Source organism: Microplitis mediator, chromosome 8 (assembly GCF_029852145.1).
Source record: "Microplitis mediator isolate UGA2020A chromosome 8, iyMicMedi2.1, whole genome shotgun sequence".
NCBI classification, from domain to species: Eukaryota; Metazoa; Arthropoda; class Insecta; order Hymenoptera; family Braconidae; genus Microplitis; species Microplitis mediator.
The window spans coordinates 1,562,102-1,589,020 of NC_079976.1; the positions used below are offsets into that span (position 1 = coordinate 1,562,102).

At 30.9% G+C, this 26,919-nt stretch overlaps 1 protein-coding gene across 4 annotated transcripts; it reads left to right on the plus strand.

Moving 5' to 3' along the window:
* Positions 1-405: 405 nt before the first annotated feature.
* Positions 406-26,843, plus strand: LOC130672988 (uncharacterized). 4 transcript variants are annotated; one of them, XM_057477817.1, is made up of 4 exons: positions 406-1,749; positions 1,877-2,701; positions 18,293-18,379; positions 18,448-26,843. In XM_057477817.1, exons 2-4 carry the CDS (start codon positions 1,885-1,887, stop codon positions 21,453-21,455), a joined length of 3,912 nt encoding a protein of 1,303 aa, XP_057333800.1. In that variant the 5' UTR covers positions 406-1,749; positions 1,877-1,884; the 3' UTR covers positions 21,456-26,843. The 4 variants fall into 4 exon arrangements, with proteins under 4 accessions (XP_057333800.1, XP_057333801.1, XP_057333799.1 ...); XM_057477818.1 differs by having other exon boundaries at positions 1,880-2,701; XM_057477816.1 differs by having other exon boundaries at positions 406-1,511; positions 1,594-2,701.
* Positions 26,844-26,919: the final 76 nt, after the last annotated feature.

A 26,919-nucleotide genomic window follows, 5' to 3' on the forward strand; every position in this document is an offset into this window, starting at 1 on the left:
TGTTTTTTTAAAATTTAATTTAATTTGTTTGTATAAATTTACCTTTTAATTTTTCTACGAAATATGACGTAATGTCCAGTAGTTTATTTTAAAATTATTTAAATAATAAATTTGAATTAAATGCATTCGCGGTATTGCATTAAAATATTTAATTCACTTGCTAGATTATTAATTTATGTAAGAGGATATTGATCGCAGGATAATATTGGATTTTAGTAATACAATTTACTGGCGGTTTGTTAAATATTTAGATGACCAAAATTAACTTTAAAAAATTATTTTATTATTATTTAATTTAATACTCAGAAAAAAAGATTTCGTGGTGCAAATTTTTTTTTTTCGCTTCAAAATTTTTTTTTTTTTTTAAATTTATTATGCGGAAAATTTCTTGGATCGAGTAAATATTTTTTGCGCCAAGAAATATTTTTTTCTGTACTTTTTTAAATTATTAAATTTTTTAAATTTAAAAATTTGAAATTTTCCCGGATAAATTTGCGCCGTTTTTTTGAACAAGTGTTTGGTTCTAAAAAAAAATGTGACAAAAGTAGCGAGGCGGTCATTAATCTTGAGATTATTTTTATATTCAAGTAAATTCCTGTCAGAATTTTTCAAAGATAAAAATGCAGACAGTGGCGCGCTCGCGTGAGTAACCCGCGTACTTTTATCCCAAACTCCAAAGGTAACTGAATTCAAAAAAATAACACTATCCTCGTAACTTAATTTGAACACCTGCAACCTGCACAGGTGCAACCTCGTCACGCTTTGAATTTCCCTCCCTAAAAATTTCGTCATTTAAAATATTTAAAGTATAACCATCAATAGAAGCACTCGTAGTTTTTACTACGAATTGTATTAATTAAAGAGAGACCTCGGACGTGGGTGCGAGGGAGAGAGAAAGAGAAAAGTGTTTAGCTGAGACAGATCGATAAAGACGGCTGGACAACCAGAGGGAGGAGGAGCGTCGCAAGGCAAAGCAAAAAAAGGTTTTTATTCATCCGCGATAGCGCGGATTTCCACGACAATACCCGAGCTTGAGAACGTTTACGTTTGTTCAGAGTTGACTCTGCTGGTGGAGAGGAAAACGTTCATAGTGGATACAACAGAAAGAACCAAACGATCGACAAGGATGGAAGTAGTGGTGGCAGAGTGAGTTAAGTACAAACTATTATACATGCAGAGGCAGAGAACAGAGGAGACCAGACCGTAGTAGACCGGAGAGACAACAGAGTACTGACTACTGAGCAAGAGCAAGCAAGAGTGTGGATTGGAGTAGAGTAGTGAGCTCGGAGTACAGTAGACTGGTTGTGCTAGTGCCTGTCCTGTCTGCCCGTCAAACGTCATAAGGTGTTAGGTGTCAGTTGGCTGGTGGGCCTCCTTGTACTAGGTCTTGGTGTCTTGGTGGTGGTATACATCACCTGTAGTATATTTACAATATAATACGTCAACGCAAACAACTTGGGCCAGTTTATATCCTGGCTCGTGACAGTGAGGACGTACCGAGTGCCAACACGGTTTGTTTTTATTCATTGTATTTTTTTAAAATTATAATATTACAATTTGTGTTGATACTGATAACGAATATCTGCCTTCCAGATGTCATGTGTTATTTTATTTAAATTTTAAATTCAAATTTAAAAGACTTTACTCTTTAGCAAGATGACTAAGCAGCTGGAGATGGTGCTGGTGGTTATCCTGGAGGAGGTGCGCTCATATACTTTTTTCTAGTCCTGCAGATGTTTTAATTACCGGGTACGTTTTTTTTTATTGTGCCGTGTGATGGATTAACAAAGTGGTTTATTTTGTTAGCTCCAAGTAATTTGCGCGCTGGATTTAAATTTTAATTTAAAATAAAAATAATAAATACAGTAATAATCAGCAGGTAAAATGAAGGAATTAGAGCAAGTACATGACGTGCCGATGGGCACACGAACGCTTAAATCATTATTAAAGAAACCTGGTCACAGTAAACAACGTACGCATAAAAATCGCGTCACGATAAATGAAAAACTAAATGAATTTTTTGCTGCTGATTATATAATATTGATAAAAGAAGAGTGCTGTGGTGATTATGAGGAAGAGTGCGACTGTTGTTGTCAGGAGCCGGAGATGATAAGACTTGGAAATTGCAAAGAGTGTCGGGCTGAGTTGACGAGACAATTGGCTGCTGGGGACATCGACACGCGTTTTAATCCCGAGCGAAATGGCAATAAAATAATTGATACAAGTTGTGATGTATCGCGACGTGTAGGTGCTGGTGTTGGTGGAATTGGTGGCTGTATAAGTGTCGGTGGTGTTGGTATGGGAATGGGAATGGGAATGGGGATGGGGATGGGGATGGGAATCGGCGGTGGCGGGAGCGAAGAGTCTCAGGAAGACGAGGACGAGGAGGACGAGGACGAAGAGGAAGAGTACGAAGAAGAAGTCGACGATGATGACGATAATGACGAAGCCGAGTCTTCTGAGGAAACGGAGCATCATCGCGACCACCGTTCCGCTGGTGGTGGCAGTCCAGGTGAGCCCATGACACCCGGGCAATTACAGTCACAGACGCAAACCCACGAGACTCTGAGTCCTCCGGAAGGTTACAAGGACGTTTGCGAGGAAGACATGCAAACTGAGGCTTCAAACGACATGTGTCCTGTTTCCACTGGAGCGGTGGTAGTTTGCGGCGAGTGTAATTACTATCGTCAGAGAACCTCAGGTAAGGATCTTGTTACTTGTATATTATTATATATGTCCATACCATACATGTTTACTCTTAATTTAAGTCTCGAGTCGTTTTTGTGGATGTAGTTTTATATGTAAACATGCCAAGTCTCGGCCGGAGCGTTATTTCAATAGAAATCCTTCCGTTCTTTCCTGTCATGTGATGACAGGATGAAGAAGATAACACCGGATGCGGTTACTACTCCTCTTAACTTGGCTCTCCGGATACCAAAACCGGTTGACAATTGATTTATACAAACTCTGCACGTATAAATATATATCCAACTTTATTTATATGGATATTTTTATATTCTTGACTTGAGTTTTAGTTTTTACTCAACACTTTGCTTTCATTTAGAGTAGCAAGTAATGAAAGATGTTTCATTGTTTGTTACTACTTTGTTTTGATACAAGCTGGAGACATTACATCACTTGCGTGTGAAGCCACGTGATCTAAACAATGACAGCTCTGCTTTCGCCTGCTACCGCTTTTGCTCTCATTGTTTCTATTTATTTATATATATATTTTTTATTTTCCCGAAGCCATATTTTCACACTTACTGTTTTAAATATCATCGTATTTTAAGATTACCGACAAAACAACGTATTGTATATTTTATTATTCAAAGGCACTGTTGTTACCTAGGGTTTCTTATTTTTAAAACTACAATATAAATACGATAATTAAATATGTATTAATTTAATTTAAATATATACAGAAAAAAAGAAATTTTTCTTACTCCAAAAAATTTTTTTCTTTAATTCATAAGGAAAAAAATTTCTTGTGACGAGTAAAAATTTTTTGTGTAAAAAAACCCTTTTTTTTTTTATATATTTAATAGACTGGGCCAAAAAAATTGACTATTTTTTTTTTCATAGCTATATCGAAAATATCATTCAGAATGAGAAAAAAAAAATTTCATGAAAGTTTGAGCCCTTAATTTTAATTTTAAGAAGTCTATCATCGCTATTTTTAATTTTAATTCATAATTTGATGTTTTACGTCGGAATTGCTAAAATATTGGAGTAAAAAAAATTCATTTCCACTTATTCTTATGTAAAATTAAATTCCCTACAAAAAAGGTCTGATTGAAAATTTTCGTCAGACAAGCCGTTTCCGATTAATTAAGCTTAATAAATTGATATATTTTTTCGACTTAACATTTTTACTTTTGAATTTTGTAACTGACGAATCAATAAATACCTAAAAAAGATCAAGACAGATTTTTGAAGGAAATTTAATGCTCTACAAAAAAGGTCTCTTAACATTTTTTGCTAAATTCACTCCTTCGAAAGTTATTCACGTTTTCGAAATCGTTTTGACTCAAATTCAACTTTCTGAATAATATTTTCGATATAGCTAAGAAAAAAAAAAGTCAATTTTTTTGGCCCAGTCTAATATTTAACATAAATAATTTTATTTCAAATTTTGAATCCTAATTTACTATTTAAAAAATTTTTTAATACTTTTATTATCAAAGCATTAAAAAATTTAATGGCAAAGTATCAAAACCCAGCTTCAAACTTTTGCACCAATTAAACTAAATATTTTTATCGATAAATTTCAATAACAAATATATTAAAATTTAATTATTATGTCAATGATAATTAAATTATCACAGAGCGAGACCGGAACCGCGGACGACGGTCTACAATAAATAAATAAATAAATTGTTTATGATCACGTGGAAAGTTGGAATGCGCATATGGGCATCAACATATTGCAGTAGCAGTGCTACTTTCTAAACAACAAACTGTCTACAGCATTATACACTTTGTACCAGCAAATACTTTTAACAAGTACACACTTAGACATGAGCTGATAAAAATAAAACGACAGGCTGAATAAAAGTACAACAAGTTCGAGACCAAAAAAAATGTATATATAAAAAAAGTTGAGTAGACATCACGAAAAGACGTAATTAAAGAACCGCTCGGTAAAGATCCACTGATGCCCGGCCGCAAACAGTGACAAGCTTATCCAAGACTACACGCTACGGTAGTTTGATAAAACTTGTTGTGTTCTTGAGTCATAAATACCAGGATTTATTTGTAGCAAGGATGTAGACAATGTCTATGAAGGTACAGAGGTAGAGCTAGAGGTAGAAGTTTTAGTGACTGAGGTAAAGTCCATAGGAGAGACAAAACTGGAGTGAGTAAATCAATTGATAGGAACTAACACCCAGCTAATAGTTTAGTTAAATAAGTATGTAATGTGTGTAACGAGACATTAGAGCATTGGTGTAGAGTGAGAAAGTAAAATGGTTAATGTGCAAGAAGCGATAGAACTGTTTTAGTTTCAAACAGGTGGAACAGCGGTGTGCGCGTCGTTGGATCAATACACGAGTTTGATGGAGTAGAGAGAAACTAACGAGAATGTGCCAGCGGATAGGAGTCGAGTGTAGGAGCTACAGAAATTGAGATAGGAACGTTTGTAAGAATAGAACAGGTTGGATACATAAAGACCAGCGGTAAGGTTGCTCTGACTCTTCTACTCGTAGACGAGGTAGAGAAGCAAACCGTCCAGAGTGAAAACGGGAAACCTTTCCATAAATTACACCTTTTTTACTTTATCTTTTTCCAACTTATTCTCCACTCCATACCTTTTCCTCGACATTTTTTTATCTTTTGTACTTCCTTTATGATATTCCCTTACAAGTAAAGCTGCCGCAGCTTTCTTTTAATTTAAACTCGCCAGGTAGGAATATTGACCCGGTAAAAATACAACCGTAGCATCGATATACTCCGCATCCTCTTCATCCTCATCTTCATCCTCAACCGTGTAATAACTTTATGATATTTACATACATTGTCTACATATCTATACACCATGCGTTTAAATAAATTTAATAATAGGTCTATGTATATATTTATATATTTACATATATATCCATCCATCGTTCCATCCAACATATCGTTTTCTCGCGTCATTGAGAAGTGGCAACATTACTATACTACTACTATGCCTGGCCTCTTCCGGCCCGATTGCTCTCTCATTCTTTCATTTTTTTCCTCTCATACTTTTTTTTATCTTACTCTTGATGCGCCAGCGGCGCTTTATGTTTTCCATTGGCTTCTGTTTTTTGTACTGCATCATACACATATATATGCAAATATACATATATATACATATGTATGCATGTCGTTAGGTTGTACAGTGCATTCATGTATCCATTCCACGTATGCACATGGTATGGAGTTGCTACTGGATAAGAGACATCTACATACAAGTATCATATATATGTATATCACATATATATAGATGTATAAGTACAAGCATTCCCTTATATTTGCGCAAGTGGATACTGGATAGATGCCAGAAACGTACGATATGGGAGATAATTTCCCAAATATTTGTATTAATTACTGACCATTAGTACTCTCGGCAAGTTGACACTCCATTTTTTTATAGACGTCAGGTAAAAGACCCAGTACACGAGTAAATTATTCCTGTGTCATAGTAATGCCAGATTATGTTGGCCACCTGACGGAAAGTTAAATAAATTCATGCAGAAATTACTATGGCCATAGTAAAATCTGGATGAGTCACAGTAATTTGTGATAGTAATCGATGTCAACTTTACTATGGCCATAGTAAATTTCCGTCAGGTGGGCAACATGGTCCGACTTTACTATGACATGACCCGCATGAAAAAATATATATGTGAAAAATATACTCATAAATATATGTCAAATATAAGTCAAATATATAAATATATTTTTTTTGCATTAAATTATATGTGCGCATACATGGTTACATATATGTGTAAATATATATTTATGTATAAGACTGCATATATGTTTGCATATATTCTCATTTATAAGTCACATATATTTTACACATACGCCAACATATATTTTTACATATATGTTTATATATATGTAAAAATATATTTTTACATATATACTAAATATATTTTGACTTACATATTTGTGTATATGCGAGCATATATATAAAAATATATGCAGACATATATTTTTTCATATATGTTTGTATGTATACCCACATATATTCTATAGACTTTTTCAGAGTTTTTCAGAGAAAAGTCCGAAAAATTTCCACTAGAGATTTCAGGTATTGAAAATTAAAAAAAATTCATGTAAGTTTGTGATATTGTAAAAAATATGTTGAAATATACGTTAATATATGTGTGCATATATATGAACATATATGCTTACATATATGTAAATATATATGTTTCTATACAGATTAATATATAGTTGAGATATATAATTGCATATATGCGTTGATAGATATATTGAGATACATACTTTCGTACATTTTTATATATATGCAAACATATACATTGACGTATATGACAAAATATATGTCTGCATATATTTCTTATATATTCCACGTATATCCTGACATCTACGCAATCATACATGCATACATTTATATCAACATACAACTGAAAATATATTTGACGTATATTTTTTTTGCGTACATATATTTTGTATATACCACATATATGTCACGTATATTTTCGACATATATATTTTTTCATGCGGGGACAGCATTTCAAACAGGAATAATTTTTCCGTGTACCTGATCAGGGAACTAGTACCCGATCACTTATATATTTGGTAAATATATGAGTAATCGAGTACTAGTTCCCTGATTGGGTACGAGGTCTTTTACCTGAGGTCTATATTTGTATATATTATTTTTTATCAGGTCTTTAAATATAAGTTACAAGTGCTTGAAAAATTACTGGAGCGTAAATTGCAATATTTTTTAAATTTTATGTTTAATGAACACTCGTTAATTAACACGAGCAAAGTGTTTCAAATAGTTTGAAATTTTTTTATTTTTAAATTTAACTTACGATAAAAAATTTCGCTGTGTACTTTAATTAACAATATCGATTTAAACTTAGTATAGACGTATGGATATTTATAGAAATATTTTCTCGTATTTAAATATGTAACTTTTCTATTGACTCTATTCAGAGGTTTTTATCTTCTTTTTTTACTGTTATCATTGAGAGAAAATATGAATATATAAATAAAAGTTGAGTCTTTGAATATTGAAAAGAAAAATATTATCAATGCATCGATTCTCGAGATAGAAAAATCACAGGCCGGAAAAATTTATATTATGCCTTTGATAACAATAATTAATATAAACAATAATAATAATTATGATAAATAATTAATAAAAATATTGTAATCTTAAGAAAGACAACGAAGCAAGATATTTTAATGACATGTTTACATCTGACAATTACTGAAGAATCTTCACTTCCTTTTCATTTATTTTTTTCTTTCTTTATAAAAAAGAAAAAAAATTATTTCCAAGGTCTTGAATATTCTGAGAGCTCTGAAGAAAAAAAATTTCAACTTTCAAGTACAGTAACTTTATTCAAAGCTCATTAAGCTTCATTTGAACTTTTCGCGTAAAATAGATGCGTTAGTTTCTCATCACATAAATATATAAATAAATCCTAGCGAAAGAGCCTTGTGCAGTTGATTTGTTTTTAAAAAAAGCCAACACCTACGCACTTTTAATAATAATATGCAAAAATAATATATATACACGGAGAAAAAAATATAGTAAATTTTACTAAAAAATATGAGAATAATTACTAAATTTGGATAGTAATCTTGAAACGCTTATGATTTATATGAAAAATTCATAAACAGATTAGCATATTTTACAAGACGTGTAGTAAATTTTACTATCCCATTTAGTAAATTTTACTATCCCGTTTAGTAAATTTTACTATATGAGAATGGAAAAAAATAAAATAAAATTTTTCATTGTTTTTTAACTTTTTATTATTATTGATTATCATTATCATTATTATTTCTGTCATCTGTATTGGTGTTGGTGTGGATTTTTGTTTTTTTAAAAATCACTTGATTCAACCGAGATTCGAACCCTGATCTCCCGCGTGCGAGTCCTTTCCAATGTCTGACAGCCCGATGTGTCCTTTGAACAAAAGTAACAGAACTTGTAATACATCTTTGTATATGCTATCCCACCAACTTTTAATTTTATCTATACATAGCAAAATTTACTATACAGATAGTAAAAAAATATAATCGTGTTAGCAAAAAATACATTGCGTATAGTAATTTTTAATATTTTGTATAGTAACAAATCCTATATTGTATTAGAAAATTTACTTTCTTAAATTTGTATTTATTAATAGTACTCGATAGTAAAATTTACTATACAAATAGTAAAAAGTATAATCGTCTTAGCAAAAAATACATTACGTATAGTAATTTTTAATATCTTATTATGTAATTACTAACTAGTAAATTTTACTAAACGTTTAGTAATAATTACAATACAGAATGTATTTTTTCATATCTGTTAGTAAATTTTACTATAGGACTATAATTTTTACTATACTTTTTTCTCCGTGTAATTTATCTTAGATTTAAAAAATATTGTGCGTCGTAGACGTCGTGGTCGCGCCTGCGTCGCAATATTGAATCCTAAAAGTAGTATATCCCTATCCCTACATCTCTCATCCCCTATACTACATCTAGCAACATTCTCGCCTCTCTTGACGTCGTTATCGTCGTCTGCACCCTCTACCCTCTACCCTCTACCTTACAGTCTACTCTACCCTCAGCATCCCCAACTCTAGTTCATGAATTTCCCTACTATACCTTAAATTATATTTCATTCTAGTGTTGCATAGTACAACAACGTCAACACGACAATGTTTACTCTCAAGCAAATCAACTGAGGGGTAAAGGTAAAGGCGACGATGCTTCTCTTTACCAAATCGATTTGCTAAATTCTCTATTTTCTCTTTTCACTCTTATCGACACATTCGGCATTCAATATTCCAGCAAATAAAATTCAAACTCAACCCAAACCAAAACCCATACCCGTGCCCATTGACTATAAAATTATTTTTTATCTTTTTTACATCGCACTTCATTTTGAACTCGGAAAATGTAAACATTGTCTATGAACATGTAGTAAATTTAAATAGACATCTACTCACTCTATACATATATATTTATAATACTACTAGACTTATTCATACATTTCATTCATTTTATTTTTTATTATATGTTTTGTTGCATAATCGAACTTGACAGACATTTAAAATAATTTATGTCTTGATATTTTTATTTATTTCAATTGCATAATCAGTTTAAAAAATTTTTTTATTCTTCTTACTAAACTTTTTTTTTAAAATGGATTTTATTTAAATGCTGAATGTTTATGATAATTTAAAACCCTTTGTTAGCTACGGCTTTAATCTAATTTATTCTGTTCTAATCATACTGTCCTGCATCAACGAACGTAACGTAAACAACCATCAAATATATGTATATATGTATATCTATATATATATAATATACAAGTATTTAACGACCGCACCCAAAGTTTCCTATTGTCGAGTATCTTCTCTGCTCTTCGCTTGTCTCTGTATAATAACACTACACTACATCATATACTTTACATACAATATTCATATATATATGTATATGTATGATAGATATAATACCGTACGTATAGTACGTCACACTTGTGACTTTGTCCCTGATATAGTGAAAGATAATTCAAAGAGTTGAAGAGTTGAAGAACAAAACCGTCTTTTTTACAACTAAACCTTTTTGTTAAAATTTTTTTTTTATTGTCACGTGTGTACTATCATTTTTTTTAGAGCGTGCTGCTAATTGATAATGGGGACTTGAGCTGTAATTTTAGTAAATGGAAAAAGAATTTTTTAATTAATATAATTAAGTGACTTTTTTTTTATTGTCGGCCTTGGAATTTTTTCAATTTTTTAAAATTATTTTCTCTCAGCTCATTTACATTTTGAGTATTTTGTTTTTGTTTGAATTTCGGGCTTGGGTTTTTGGAGCCGCAGATTTTTATTGAGAGAGGCCATGGCCTCTCTAGAGAATTAAGTGCTCGGTAAAATAACAAAAGTCTTATGAATATTTTTGATTTATTGTTGATTTTAGTCAACGAAAATTTTATAAAAAAAAGTCATTTATTTGACGTTTTGTAAAAAATTTTAAACTTTGACTTTTCTGTCATAATTTTTTTTTACTTGACAAACTTTTCCTATTTAAATTTTTTTAATAAAAATTTGACTGGCGGGTAATTATTTCAACTTTTAATTAAAACTCGTTAATTCTTATTGAAATTTTAAATTAATATTTATTTTTAATATTAAAATTAATTCATAAAAAAATTCAGACATCAGTTGACTGCAAATATTTTCCTCAATTTTTCCCGCTAAAATTACAATCATTCCCTTTTTTTAAAAAAGAACAAAACTTTTTAAAAAATAAGTTTTCCAGTTATAATTCACATAAAAAATTTTTTTGTTGCTAAAGTTATTAAGAGACTTAAGATTTAAGAGTCAACTTTTAGGTCTTTGTAACTTAAATTATTTCTCGCTCTTTTATGTTAAACTTTTTTTTTATCTTAACAATTTAGTCTGGCTATACCGAGCGCGAAAAAATCACTCATGTGGAAATATTAACATTAGAACATATATATAGATATATATATATATATATATATATATATATATATATATATATATTACATGTATATAAAAACATGCAAGAATATTCTTCCCACGCGTTACTATTTTATACATAACGAGCCGAGTCGAAAGGCCATGGAATTCTGTAGCAAACGCACTTACTTTTATTATTAAATTAAAAAAAAAAAAAAACAATAATAATAATTATAGTAACAATGACAATGACAATAATAATTAGATTAATTATCAGCGTAATTTAAATAATTCAATTATGAAAATATTTTTTCTAAAAAAAAATTATTTGTTGGATTCAGTAAAATTAAATGAGAATAAGAATTGTCTTTAGAAGTAGTACTAATATATATATCTATATATATATATATATATTATATAAAAGACATTTTAAATATGATACCTATTCAAGTAAAACGAGGATTGTTCTCATTCTTTTCATTTTATTATTTCTCGGATTTCAAACTGGAGTAGTAGACCACATGTCTTCAATTCGTCATTTTTTATTATCATTACATATATATATCGCGTTACTAATTCCAAAAGGACATATTTTTTATGCGCCCTTTTGGCTTTAAGAGCTTCCTAAAACCAAAAGGGTTTACAGATTTTTTTTTATGGCCAATCGTTTTGTGGACTAATTTTAGAGCTAAAAATTAAAAAAAAAAAAATTTGAAAGCCAGAAGTACGTTCAATTTAAATTACACGGCCTATTGGCTTCCAACTTTTTTTCCATTTATTTTAACTTTAGAATTAGTCTACAAAACGATTTGCAATAAAAAAAAATTTTTACTTATTCAAAAAAATTATTTGCATTTTGAAATGAAGACAAAAATTTTGTTGGCGCAAAAAATTTTTTTTAGTCCTAAGAAAATTTTTGTGAAAGACTTTTGGTTTGGAAAAACTCTCAAACACGATATATTTATATATAAATATATATACTTTTGTTTATTTATTGTTTAGAATTTTTTATTTTCTAAGTGAAATATCTTTGGCAATTACTCCGGCTTTTAATCAGACTTCCACTGCACGTCTATTAAAGTTGTTTTAATTTTTTACAATGAAAAGCCCGCGAAAAAAAAATGGCGAAGGAATTAAAGAGAAAAATGGTTACGAGATAATAAATAAAATAAAATAAAATAAAAAAGTTTAGAAAATTACTTGAATATTTTCTCCTTGACGATTCGCGTAATTACAATGACCTGTTCTCTTTCTCGGGGATAATATAGACGTTTTTTACTTTTATACGGCAGTGACTTTGCTATTTATTTAATTAAGCAATTATAACTATTTAATTAATAATAAATTACACTTCATTGTGTGTTACTTAATGAAAGATATGAATGACGAGTTTTTAGTTCAAAAGACGAAATTTCGAGTGAATTTGTTTTTATTGTAATTTTATTTTTAATTTCGAGCGCGAAATTGGCTTTGAATTTTTTTTATGATGAATATGAGAATTCAGTTACAAACGTTTATTGAATCCTCTCAATCAATCGATTGGAAATAAATAAAATCGGAAAGTTGTAAAGGATAAATGAAGTAAAATAAAAGGGCAATAATATAAAAAATTTTATTGCGCATAAATGTAAATAAATATCAATGGAATAGATAGATGTCAATAAGAAAATCAAGGGTTTTGTTCACGAAAATAGGTCATGAATTCCCAGTTAATTATTAAAATTTTTCCGGCATTTATTTATCTAGTTTTTTTATTTTATGTACCAACGTTCTTCGTTATCCAAAGCAAACTTTTATGTTTACTTTCTCATCAACGTTAATTCTATTACTATTCACCCATAATGAAAATAAAAAAAATATCTATGCTAATAGATCGTTCGTCAACAAAAAACTCACTGAAATCGTACTGGCACTAAAAAGTCAATGGAATTTAAATCGGTACTTTTTCGAGTTTACAAACGGGTAAAAATAGAGATGTACTCGAACTTAGAATGAATCCATTTGAATTTTTCAATAGTTCGAATTACTCGTAAATTTTTAAATTATTAGGAAATTTTTTTTTGAACGACTGAAAATTTTAATTTTTTTTTCAATGAATCAAATTTTTGACTGCCCGCATGGAAAAATAAATATGTCGAAAATATATGTGAGTTATATGTGATATATACGAAATATATGTACGTAAAAAAAGTATACGTCAAATATATTTTCAGTTATATGTTGATATGAATGTATGCATGTATGATTTCGTAGATGTCAGGATATACGTGGAATATATAAGAAATATATGCAGACATATATTTTGTCATATACGTCAATGTATATGTTTGCGTATATATAAAAATGTACGAAAGTATATATCTCAATATATGTATCAACATATATGCAATTATATATCTCAACTATATATTAATCTGTATAGAAACATATATATTTACATATATGTTCATATATATGCACACATATATTAACATATATTTCAACATATTTTTTACAATATCACAAACTTACATGAATTTTTTTTTATTTTCAATACCTGAAATCCCTAGTGGAAATTTTTCGGACTTTTCTCTGGAAAACTCTGAAAAAGTCTAGAGAATATACGTGGGTATACATACAAACATATATGAAAAAATATATGTCTGCATATATTTTTATATATATGCTCGCATAAACTCAAATATGTAAGTCAAAATATATTTAGTATATATGTAAAAATTTATGTAAGAATCTATTTTTACATATATATATAAACATATATGTAAAAATATATGTTGGCCTATGTGTAAAATATATGTGACTTATAAATGAGAATATATGCAAACATATATGCAGTCTTATACATAAATATATATTTACACATATATGTAACCATATATGCGCACATATAATTGAATGCAAAAAAAATATATGTCAAAATATATATTTATATATTTGACATATATTTATGAGTATATTTTTCACATATATTTTTTCATGCGGGTGAGGTAAATATAGAGCTCAGACATTTATTTAAAATCGAATATTAGAAATCTGATCAGAATTTTCGGATTCAAACTGAGTAATTCGGAAATTTAAAATAATTCTGATGTATCGAATAATTCGATCCGCACAACCTCAGGAAAAAAATGTTTCTATTAAAATATACAAACTTCCATTTATAATTTCTTTTTTAAATATTTCTTGTAACAGTTTTTCATATATTTAAATTTTAAATGAAAAATAACTTTTCCATGGAAAAAAGTCGACTTTACCAGTAGTATAACTGCAGTTATTATAAAATGTTTATTTACTTAATTGTATTTACTCATCTTCAACTTTGCTGAAAAATTTATTTCGTCTTTATAAACTTTTTAGCTTACAAGTTAAATAGCTTTTAAACTCTCTATAGAGAAACATATTTTAAAAGTTTTTTATTATTGGAAAATTTTATTTTATATCATACATTTATTTACTTCTACTGCAGTCAAAGACTAAGCTCTCAAATTTATTTTTAATTTGCAAAATTTAAGTCTAATTTTTTTTCCCAAATTACAAAATTTTCTATACGAAAAAAAGTTTTTTTGTAAAATTGAAACTCGAGTGAAATCTAATAATATTTCTTATTAAATTGCATTTGCATGATGCGATTACAGGCAAAAAAAAATCTCGAAACTTTAAACTTTTTATTACTAATTTGTAAAATTGAATCCTTATATTTTTTTCCTTAACGAGCTCTGCCATAATTTCTCAGCAATAAAAAAAAAATTGTTAGTAAAATAAAAAATGCATGAATTTTTTTTATCAAATCGCATTTGCGTGATAAGATTACATACAAAAAAACCTTAAAAAAACATTCGAAATTTCCAAAAGTAATCGAAAGCCCGCCAACTGCAAAAAAAAAAACGTAAGTTAATTTCTCGCATTAATGTGTTTTTAATGTCAATACTAAAATAAAAGTACAAAAAAAAGTCTCACCGTTAAATCAGTAGTAATAAAAATTAAAAAATAGGATAAAATCAAAATAAGCCGGATAGTATTCATCGTAGCGTGACTCCGGTGTTCCTCAACTTCCGTTAGCCCGCGCCCTCATGCACTTAGAACAACGTACATTCTTATACATTAGGATCCAAAGGTTATAGCCTTGGTCAAGGTAGCTCGAACCTACACGACCGTAAACTTTGAACGTACGTTTGTAAAATATATTTAACTGAGGGAACCATCTCACCCTCTTTTATCTTCCCTCTACACCACCACTCACTTATACTTTTATTTATAAAGGAACTGACTTATTACCCACTCTCACACTCACACACTTACATATAAAAATATATATTCGTTAAATTCCAGGACGATCTTTTGCCGTCTTATTGTTTTCAATTAAACTCAATGGACTCTCCTCAACTCAACGAAGCCTTTAATTTTCCCACGTACTTAGCAAGTCCTCCAAGTTCTCATGATTATTTTTATGCATAGCTAACATGCATAAAAAAATTTTTTTTTTAAATTACTACTACTACTACTACTAATATTATTATTAATATTATTATTATTATTATTATTATTATTTTTTCTCATCCGTTAAAAGAACTTGAGTTCTCTGACGAGCTTTATAGTAAAACTAAAACTTTTTAATTAAATTGTAAGGGATTTAAAAGCTTTTGAATGGAATCCAGCTTTAGTGTTACGTGTGTGATTAAAGTGATAGCTGATTAGTATTCACTCTTAACAGCGAGTTAAATGTTACCAGCTTCTGATGCTTGTCGCATTTACTTGTCAATTGTCTTTATTTTATTTTTCTTTCATTTCCAACCCACGTGTCATTGTAAACCAAAATATAATATTAAATGACGAGGCTTACAACGCAAGCATTACATACGATAATAATTGTATGCATGCTGGGCATAATAATAAACTCATGATATGACAAAAGAATTTATATTTTATGCGTATCACGTTTTACAATTCAGACACGATTAATGTTACATACTTTTATACTTATGTCTATTTATTATTATTATTATTATTATTTATTTATTTATTTATTTATCATTTTACGCCATCGGTAATATATATCAAAGAGAATATGTAAAATTATATATAACATTAATTATTTAACTGTTATTCTGTAAGGAAAAATCTGAATAAATTCGTATAGGGTAGAGGTACCATTTATGGCCACTGCTTCATTTTTGGACATTTGATACTTTATTTTAATTAATGAAAAAGTATCAAATGAAATTTCTAGTTTAATGGCGGGTTAAAAGTATCTTTGAATATATTTTAAAAATTAATTTTGTCATTGTGACTTTTACAAATTATTTTATTTAAATTTTTCAAGTGTCCAAAACTGTCCCTAAAGTGGCCAAAAATGGTACCTCTACTCGGGTCAAAAATAAAAGTTGATTTAGACTTGGTTTACCAAGTCAAAATTTGGAGCCGTTTTTCACAAGACAAACTCGACTTTTTTTACGGAGGTATGAAATATATCAAGTTTTCGCCTTGGTTTAGACTGGCTTACTTAGTCACGATTTAAGTCGAAAAAGTTGAAATCAAGTCGAAATTGACTTGGTTTAGACTTATTCGACTTAAAATATAAGGCGAAAAAGTCTAAATCAAGTCGAAACTTATTTGATGTAGGCTTATTCGACTTAAATTATAAGTCGAAAAAGTCAGAACTAAGGTGAAATAATGTTTATATATTAAGGCGAAAGTAAGGCGAATAATGACTTTTTTTCGACTTGGTTTAGCAAGTCAAAAGTAATGTGAATGACTATCGTGCTCAAAGTAAAGACGAATAAGTTGAAACTAAGATGAAAAAAGTTCAAAAAGTTTAAAAAAATTAAATTTAAGTCGAAAAAGTCGAGATCTTGTCAAAAAATCGTCGGCAAATCGATAACTTCAAAAGAAAATAAGGCGAAGCGAGCCTGAATCAAGTTTTATTTTTGATCCGGGTACCCTACACTCCAAAAATTAAGTAATTGTGTTAATTATCCGAAATTTTTAATTCCAATCATCTAGAATGATTCGAAAGTTTTTAAATGCAAAGATAGTTAGTGTTATGATTTTTTTTGATAGAGATAATAATATCAGGATGGTAACGGTTATCATCAGGATGGTAAAAATTACCATCAGGATGATAACAGTTACTATCAGGGATTGTAATTAATATTATTACGATCTAGATGATTTATACAATCATCTAGATAATATTCACTACTATCGGATTGACAGTAAAAATTTTACCATGACTGGATGATAATTCCTATCATTTAATTTTCTGAGTGTATATCCTTGGACTCCTAACTATGCAATAGAGTTGTTGCCAGCCCCGAAAATCTTTTTTCCATAAACATTTTCATCAAAATTCGGAGGCATGGAAGCTATTTGCAGTAGAATATTTGGACAAAAACGACTCATGCTCAACCGAGTAGGGTTAAAATTCAATTAAAATTTAATTAGAAGAACAAGAAAACTTTATAAAGTTAGATGTGAATGAGCAAATGTCTTTAATATTTGATACGAATGCGTTAAACGCGCCACCATAAAATTTAACATCATATAGAGTATTCACGAGATTCGCTATTCTGTCATGTGGTCCATTCACTACGTAGCCTTTGGTTCATTTCGTTGTTTTTACGCCTCAGCATAAAAATAATTATAATATTTTTGTTTCCATAACTCAGGTATATGTAAATTAATATTTAGCACAAATTTTCCGCCGCGAATATTAAGTTTCTTGTATGCTTGAAAAAAATTTTATTTAACTTAAATTTAAAAAATATTTTTAATTAAAATAAACACATATTTTTATTTATTTTTCCCTCATTTAATAGCCCGAGCGTGAAATTCTGTCCAAATTAATTAAAGAAACTGAAACAAGTCGCCCGAAAATTATAAATAAAAAAGTATGATTTTTCAGCAGCACTGCGACTGAGTTACAGAACTGATAAACTAGCAATGATAAAAAGATAACGCGAGATATCGTTGCCAGTACGTTAAATAACTCCGAGAATAATGGATACAATATTAATTTAATTTATCGCAATGGAAACCGGAGCTAAAATACATTACAAAGTTAAAATAATTAGTAAGCCAGGCGCTGAATAATAAAATAAATCCATTCGTTTGCTGACCCAAAGTTATTTATGTTGCAGAGCAAGATGTCGAGGACGGGAACAGAAACACCCACGAGATCGACGAGAATGCCCAGAAGACACCGGAGCAGTCCCAGCAAACGCCAGGTAAATATCAAAATTTATGGCCGATCGCAGTATAAATTCCGGCTATTGCATTTTTAAATTTTTTTCAGACATCCATCAACGCTACCTCGTCGAGACGATAACAATGACAACGGTAACGGAGCGTCGCATTGTCCGTGAGATCAGCGACGACAAAAGCAACAGCAATATAATAAATAGCAGCCCGGAGCTGGTGGATCAAACAGACAAACCAGTTGATAATTCCAACACTAACGAGGTAACAAACGGCTCGCCGGATAATAATGTGACCAGTGAGCAGATCAACGAGGAAGATAAGACGAAAGTATCAAAGCCACCAGCACCAGCGCCAACACCAACACCAACATCAACAGCAGCAACAGCACCCGCTACATCATCAATTACCGAAGGAGACAGAGATACACCCGGCAGTGCAACAATAGGATCAGCGGAGCAAAATAATGATTTAATGGGCTTCAAATTGGGCAATTCGTCATTAGTGACAAATAGTTTAAAACCAAATTCAGCAGTGAGACAGTTATTTCCAAATCCAAAGTTTATATCTCCACCACCGGCACTTACCAAAGGTATGTCGTTGTCAAACGACGAGGCAACTGATAGCGATGGTTCTGAAGCTCAAAGGTATCTCGTAACAACTGAGAGTCTACGGCTTTTTGACTCTGTAAAGAGAGCCAAAATGGCTGGGTCACGTAGCGACTCGTCTGAAAGCGATTCCTCGACAATAAAACGTACGATAGAACGTAACGCTTTGAGGAGATCCCTCGTTTGTAAATACGACACGCTGACGAGAAAAAAAAATCTTATGAGAAAGGACGTCAGTTTGGAGGAGAGGATACGGCAATTGACGTGCGTTGATCCTGAAGAGGACACTACTTGCGACAGCACGTCTGATTCGATGAGCAATGCCGGTGACAATCATTTGAATTTGTCGCAAGATCTCCAGGATCTGCCAGCGAGGACATCACCCTCGGGAGAAGAGCGTCCGCTTAAAAACGAACGCATTGTGCGCGCTGATTGCCCGGAGCATTCACCGTCACCTCCGCTCCATCATCATCATCACCATCACCACTATCATCACCATCACCACAACAACCCGTCGACGTATAAAAAAATAACGGATCTGTTTGGTCAGAAAAAAATAGAAAATATGCCGGATTTGGGTCTGGGTGACCGCTCGAGCCCCAAAACGTCGACCTCTAAATTAAATAACGACCGTAAACAATTTCTTTCGAGTCTCGCGCCGCTTTCCTGTGTCGCCTCGACGGGCATTGACGGCAATGATTATTATCAGGTGTCGTCAAAAATAAACCGGGATTCAATGGGCGGGTACACGTCGGACTCGTCGTACAGTTTGGAAGACATTGAAGCGGCATTGAGAGGTGACGAGAGAAATGGAAAGAATTCCGGGCCGCCGGATGTTACTCGAGGAACTCCAACGGGCATTGGTCCAGGTGACGCTTCTGACGCAACGACTGACGAATTGCTGGCATTCGTTGAGCAAGACAAGACCAGGACCGAGAGACTCAAGAGACGTTATGACACCGACGAGCATCATAACCAGCATCACAAAGATGTTGCGGTAAATAGTATCGATAAAAACGGCAGCCAGTCGGTTGATGACGAGGACGACGAGTTAAACGACTATGGATTTAATCGACGTCCAGCAGTTCGCGGTATCAAACCTCAGTTTGAGTCAACCAGTGAAATTGTACGTCAACTGCGTTACCGTACTATTCCAGCTTCGATCGTCGACAAGACTCGTCAAGCTCCCTGGCCTTATTATGACACCGATAATCATCATCATCAACTGGAGAAACGGGTTACATTTACAACATCAACAGCCGCTGCTGCTGCCGCAGTGGGAGTCGGAGTCGGAGTAGGGGTTGGAGTTGGAGTTGGAGTTGAACCGGATGACATCAATAGCATAACGTCATCACGTGACAGTACGATAAACCGTATCAACACAATGCAACGTCAGATTGACGACATTTATCAGACAATAGCTGAAAGTGCATTGAGTATACAGGGAACCCTTGAACGCGGGTCGTATCTCGAAAGCACACTGCCACGTGGGGTGTCATCGCGGTTACCGGCAGGCCCACCGCCGCCATTGCCACCCTCGGTGGCCGATTGCCACCGTTACGACCCAAAGACAGGGGGACCTGCACACTTTCAAGATAATCCCCGCATGCATATGTACAACAGTTTGCCTAAACAGCCGCGTCGTACTGCCGTAGCCATATCAAACTACCCATGCGGAGTGGTCCCCATTGAAAGCAGCACCAAGTGCTACCGCACAATGTACTTGGTGCCATACAACGGCATCACTGACCCAACTTACCAAAACATCCAGCGAATTCTACCTCCACACTCATCATCGGCCAATTACGCTGATCATCTTGAAAGATATCCGTACCCGAGGAATGTCGAGCCGGATGCAAGTCAAGTGCCTCGCAATTATTACCCACGAGCACCTGGTCCTGGTTCTGGAGGTGGACCTGGACCCGGATCTGGACCTGGAACTGTAACTGGAGCAATAACTGGCCACGCAACACCAGCAATAGTGCCACCACCACCGCTACACCTGCGTCTTCAACCCGAAGACATGGGATTCAACACAGCTGGTGTAGGAATGCAGACAATCCTCCAGCACCAGCACATATCGCAGCTGGCGACCTACAACGTCCAGTCAGTTCCGGCTTACACGGTGATGGCACCGTCCAGGACTCCGGGATATCCCTACCCCGTCCATCCACGTGGCAGCGTTGAGATCCAGACGCAGACAGGTTCTCTACCTCCGACGATGACGACAAACAGCACAGTAGCAGCCGGAATAAACGGATCCAACCATCATCTAGCCTGCACTTCTTCCTCATCTTCAACTTCATCAGCGCTTTCTTCTCCCACAAAGACTCCCGCCATCACCAGCATGTGCTCGACAGCAGAACGAGGAGTTCCCGAAGGCGCTGCCAGTGCGCCCGCCCACGATTTTGTGTCGCAACCGAACAATGTTTCGTACGGACACAACGTGCCGCCGCCTAATACACAAAACTCAGTCTACTACGCCATGAACGTCTGAACCATAGACTCCTGGAGCTTCCTCTTCTTTATTTAAATTATTATTATTATTTAAAGACAACAAAACTCTCATGTAATCAACTTTCTATTCTTACTCATTCTCTCTCTCTCTCTGTTTCTTTCTCAGCCTCTTTATTTATTTCAACAAAACTGCGTCTGTCTCTCCTGGATATTTTTATTTAACTCTTGGCAGCAATTCGCTAAAATTATATTTTTTATCATTCATCGGGGCTTTAATGTGGGAAAGCGGGTTTATCTTCAGCATACAGAACTAGCTTCCATGTGTGTTACCACCACCACCACCACCACCATCTCCATCACAATTCTATACTCCAGAATGCAATTATGAACCGCGAATCGATGCGACCACAAATATTTATAAAATTAATAACTCGCCGCCGGGATTTATTGTAAATAATTGCTAACATTTATATATATATATATATATATATAATTTTAAATTCGCGGGTTGAAAAATAGTTTTTTTTTATTACGGACACTTTGTTTTATCGATAACCAGTGAATTAAACGAACGCTTCTGACGTTACGTATAAATTATTGACTTTAGGCATCGGTAAACTTTTTTTTTAAAAGAGAATTTAAATAAAATTGTTTGTAATATTTAAGTTTTAAAAGTTTCTCTATAAATAGAGTTTTAAATACCAAATCAATAGCTTGTATACTATGTTTATTTTTATTTTTATTATTGTAATTATTATAATTATTGTTAGTTATGCTAGTAATTTTTTTTTATGTATTTGTTAAGCTGACAGCGTGACTTGAATTACTGTTGCAACAGCGGAGCCAAAAATTAGATTTGAATTATTGAGATTTATATTATATATATAAATATATATGTCTATTTATATATATTGCAATACAATGGAGAGAAATAGGAGCGAAATAGGATGGGGTTAAAAAATCCCGCAAAATTTTGAGTAAATTTTAAGTAATCGGAGCAAAATGGGTCGCATTTTTTTGGAATTTTGGGCCATGTAAAATTTTTAATGTGTAAATTAAGGGGGAAGAATGGGCCTTAATTTTTATTAAATATATTAAGGGGTAAAATTGTCATTATGGGGTATTTTGGGCCATTTAAAAATTTTAATAAATTAATAGAGAGAAAATGGGCCGTAAATTTTATTTTTACTTGTAAAGGGGTGAAATGGGCATTGCGGGGTATTTTGGGCCATGTAAAATTTTTGGTAAGAATATTAAGGAGGGAAAGTGGGCCTTAATTTTTATTTAATCTATTAAGAGGTGAAATGGGCCGTGAATTTATAAAAAAACTTAAATAGGAGAAAAATGAAATAGGGGTAATTTGGGCCGGATAAAAGTTTATTCTTGACGATCCATTTTGCCCTGACTTACACATTCAAAAGTACTTGGTCATAAAGTTTTCACATGCGAATAAGCAGCCGTTAATTGCTCATATCAAGTCATACATGAACATGTTAAGGGTCAGAGATAAAGGCAGCAAAAAATATAAAAATAAAAATAAAAATAACCGAGTTCTAGAGGGGGAGAGAGTTTGTTCGATAAAAAAAAAACACGTTTACTATTTCATGCGGAAGTTTTAATATAATTACCGTAACACTTTGACGGCAGCCGTGTAGGTATCGAGTGGAAAAATAATAATTCCACATGTATATTTTTTTCTAATTTATAACTCCTATCTAATTATATTCTCTTCTACTATATTATACAATTAATTAATTAATTAATAACTTATCAATTGACCTACTGATATATAAATATATATAAATAACGATAAAGAAATAGTTTTTTAGTGCAAAGACTTTTGACTCGATAAAAATTGATATTGATAATTAATAATAACAATAATAATATTAATAATAATAATTATTATTAAATAAAAAAACAATAACCAAAGTCGTAGAGCTGTTAGTTGTTGTTGTGATACCTAATGTTTTCAATCTATAGAAGCTGTAGATTTAAGCCAAGATGGTATTAACAAACATAAATTATATATAATAATAATAATTGATAGTATGATTTATTTTAAAAATAAAATAACGTGCAGATTAGGGCTGATAAAAATTTGAAGCCTTCAATATTTTACTGGTATTCAATTTGGTAATAATTGTCTAATTAATGATAATTATGATGATTGTTCAATTTTAAAATATGAAATTAATAATTGTTATGAAATCATATATTTATTAGATATTTTGTTTTTTTTTTAATTATTATTGTATAATTAAAATTAATATTTTATGTTAAGGGCGGTCTCAGACAGTGCCCCCCACTTTTTAAAAATATGCAATGACTTTCAATTATCATAACCGAATTAAAATTTTATTAATCAATTAAAAAAAATTAAAATTTTAATTGAAAAAAATGTTTACAATTGATATCAATTGGGAGTTAAACGAAATTTTTTGAATAAATTTTAGCCGCCAAAATTTAAAAATTCGAATTATAAAATTGACAGGACGATTTTACGGAAATTTATTTAACGAATTTTGTTTAACTTTTAATTGATATCAAGTGTAAATAATTTTTTTTTAAATCTATATACCGGCGAAATTACGTCTACGTTGTCCTTTTTTCAATTAATGCTTTAATTTTTTTTTAATTAATTGATAAAAATTTGATACGCTTATAACAGTTGAAAGTCATTCAAAATTTTTAAAAAGTGGGGGCACTGTCTGAGAATGGCCTTAATTACAAAAAAAAAATCTTTTGGCGCCAAAAATTTTACTCGACCCAAGAAAACTTTTACTTGTCCCCAAGAAAATTTTTTCATTATGAATTGAAAACAAAAAATTTTCTCAGCGCGCGAAAAAAATTTTTAAACGGAGAAAATTTTTCGCGCCAAAAAATTATTTTTTATTGTGTAGTAGAATGAAAAAAAAAATTTATGTATTTGTTGATGTGTAGTAAGTATGAGTATGAGTATGAATATATTTTATTTATTAAAAAATAAATGTACTAAAATAAATTGGTAATTAATTGATAAAAAATGTGCACGTGGGAGGGCTTTAAAAAACATTGAAGACTGCAATAATTACAACTCTGGCCTACTGATTAATAATTTACGACTAGATTACAAATGTTCTAGTATTTTAAGATAACTTTGTGTAATAGAAGAGAAAAAAGAAAGAGATAACAGTTGAATAAAAACAGGTTATCAATGCGTTAAATTTAAATTTTAAAATTGTAGGTGGATAAGTGGAAACTTTTAAATTATGAGATAACTTGACAAAATATAAATTAAAATATAAATGGAACCGTACTCTCGTACCTATGGAACAAAAAGAGATCTTTTAATTAATATTATTATTTTTATTTTTATTTATACATTCATTGTATTTATTTTTTATTTATAATTTATCATTCCAGATTTATGTATTTTTTTTTATTTGTTACCTCTCGGTCATTCCAAAGAATGAAGTTTTATTTGTTATAAATTATATTTATTTGTCATAATTGTGTTTTTTATTTTATTTCATTATCCTTTAGTTTCAATTCATTGGCACACTGAGCGGAAAATTAAAATAAAAAATTCTCTTGATAAAAAAAAATTATTATTTTAAATAAAAATTTTATTATTTTGAAGTAAAAAATTTTTTTCTCTCAGTGTAATTTTTGAAAAATGGTAATTGTGTACTTGAGTATATATTTAAATATGATAATTAATAATTATCATTATAAAAATTAAGTTTAATAATTTAAAAATAGAAATTTTAATTCTTTCTGTCGAATTTAAAAAATAATTTTTCGCGCGCAAATTTAAAAAATGAATTTCACAAATAAAACTGATATATTTTTTTGCGAAAATACTCAAGTTAAATATAATTGCCATAAATTTAATTAATTATTTTTATAATTTAAATTTAAAAAAAAAAACTAAAACTGGGTGCAAAAAAAAGGGAAGCACAAATTGAGATAAAGCCTTTTGCAACTCGAATTAATAAATTGTATATCAATACAACAAAAAGAAATATAAATTTAAAAGTTAAAATGTAAACTATAAAATGATACCGGAAGTAGCAGACATTTAAAATTTCTTTCTTTCAAATAAACAAAAATTACTTACAGGAAAAACTTCTGAAAACTGCACACCAAATTTTTGCGCATGTTCTCAAAATAGTATCATAATTACCAGAAATAGGGTAGAAGTAACATTTGGCCACTGGTCCATTGGACATTTTAATTAATGAAAAAGTATTTAATTAAATTTTAATTGCCAGAGTAATAAAAGTATCCTTGCATACATTTTAAAAATCAATTACGGCATGCGCATAAATGCCAAAAATTCGAGGGCATTCGCAAAACCACAAGGAGTCATTGCGTTTTTTTCGAATTATTTTATTTAAATTTTCGAGTGCAAATGCAGCAGACAGACAAATTTAAAATTATTGATAAACAGAGTAAATGCTTAATAAAATTAAATTTTCAAAAAATGCGCATTTAAAAAATTTTCAAATTAATAAGTGCATTTTTTAAAAATATTTTTTTTTGATTATTTACTCTATTTATTTATAGTTTAAAATTTGTCTTATGTCTGCTACATTCACATTCAAATTTTTATGATACTGAAGTTAGCAAACGTCAAATAATTTTTGGAATTAAAAAAAAAATGATAAATTATAAAAAAAAAAATATTTTGAAAAATTGCACTCGTAGATTTTTTTATTTTTTACATGTGCATTTTTTTAGTCTTTTTTTTTTTTTGCAATTTGGTGAAAAAAAAATCCGAAAATTGTTGATTGTCTGCCAACTTCTGGATCATAAATTTTTTTATGATACTAAAGTTAGCCGACGTCTAATAATTTTTGGATTTTTTTTTAGACGGTAAATTATAAAAAAAAAAAATTTGGAAAAATTGCACCTGTAGTTTTTTAAATTTTCTACATGTGCATATTTTTTATTTTTTATTTTTTTGTAATTGATTCGTTGAAAAAAAAATCCGAAAATTTTTAATTGTCTGCTAACTTTAGGATCATAATTTTTTTGTGTCCAAAACTGGTTCAAAAATGGCACCTCTACCCTATAAATTATTTATAAAAATAAAAAAATCATCTGATGTCTGGTACTTTCAGTGTCATACTAAAAACAGTATTTGGGACCCTCCGTAGAATATTTAATAATAAAAAACAAAATGCGTATTAGTAGTTGATTTTGATGATAGTCAGAGTATTAGAAAAAAAAAAACAACTAAATAAGGTATTTAAATAACTAATAATAATATATAATAAAGAACAGAGAAACATACATTTAATTATAGGAAATAGATCCGATTAGAAGTAAGGGATTGGTGTTACAAGGTCGTTGATCGTTAATGTAAAAGTGTTACGCGGTGAAAGGTTTTATGCTGCATTTGACATGAAAATATATATAAATTTAAATATAAATAAAAATAGTGTCAATGGATTTTTAAAATTGACATTAAAGTAGCAATCGGTACATTTATTATTTATTTATTTTATTTATTTAAC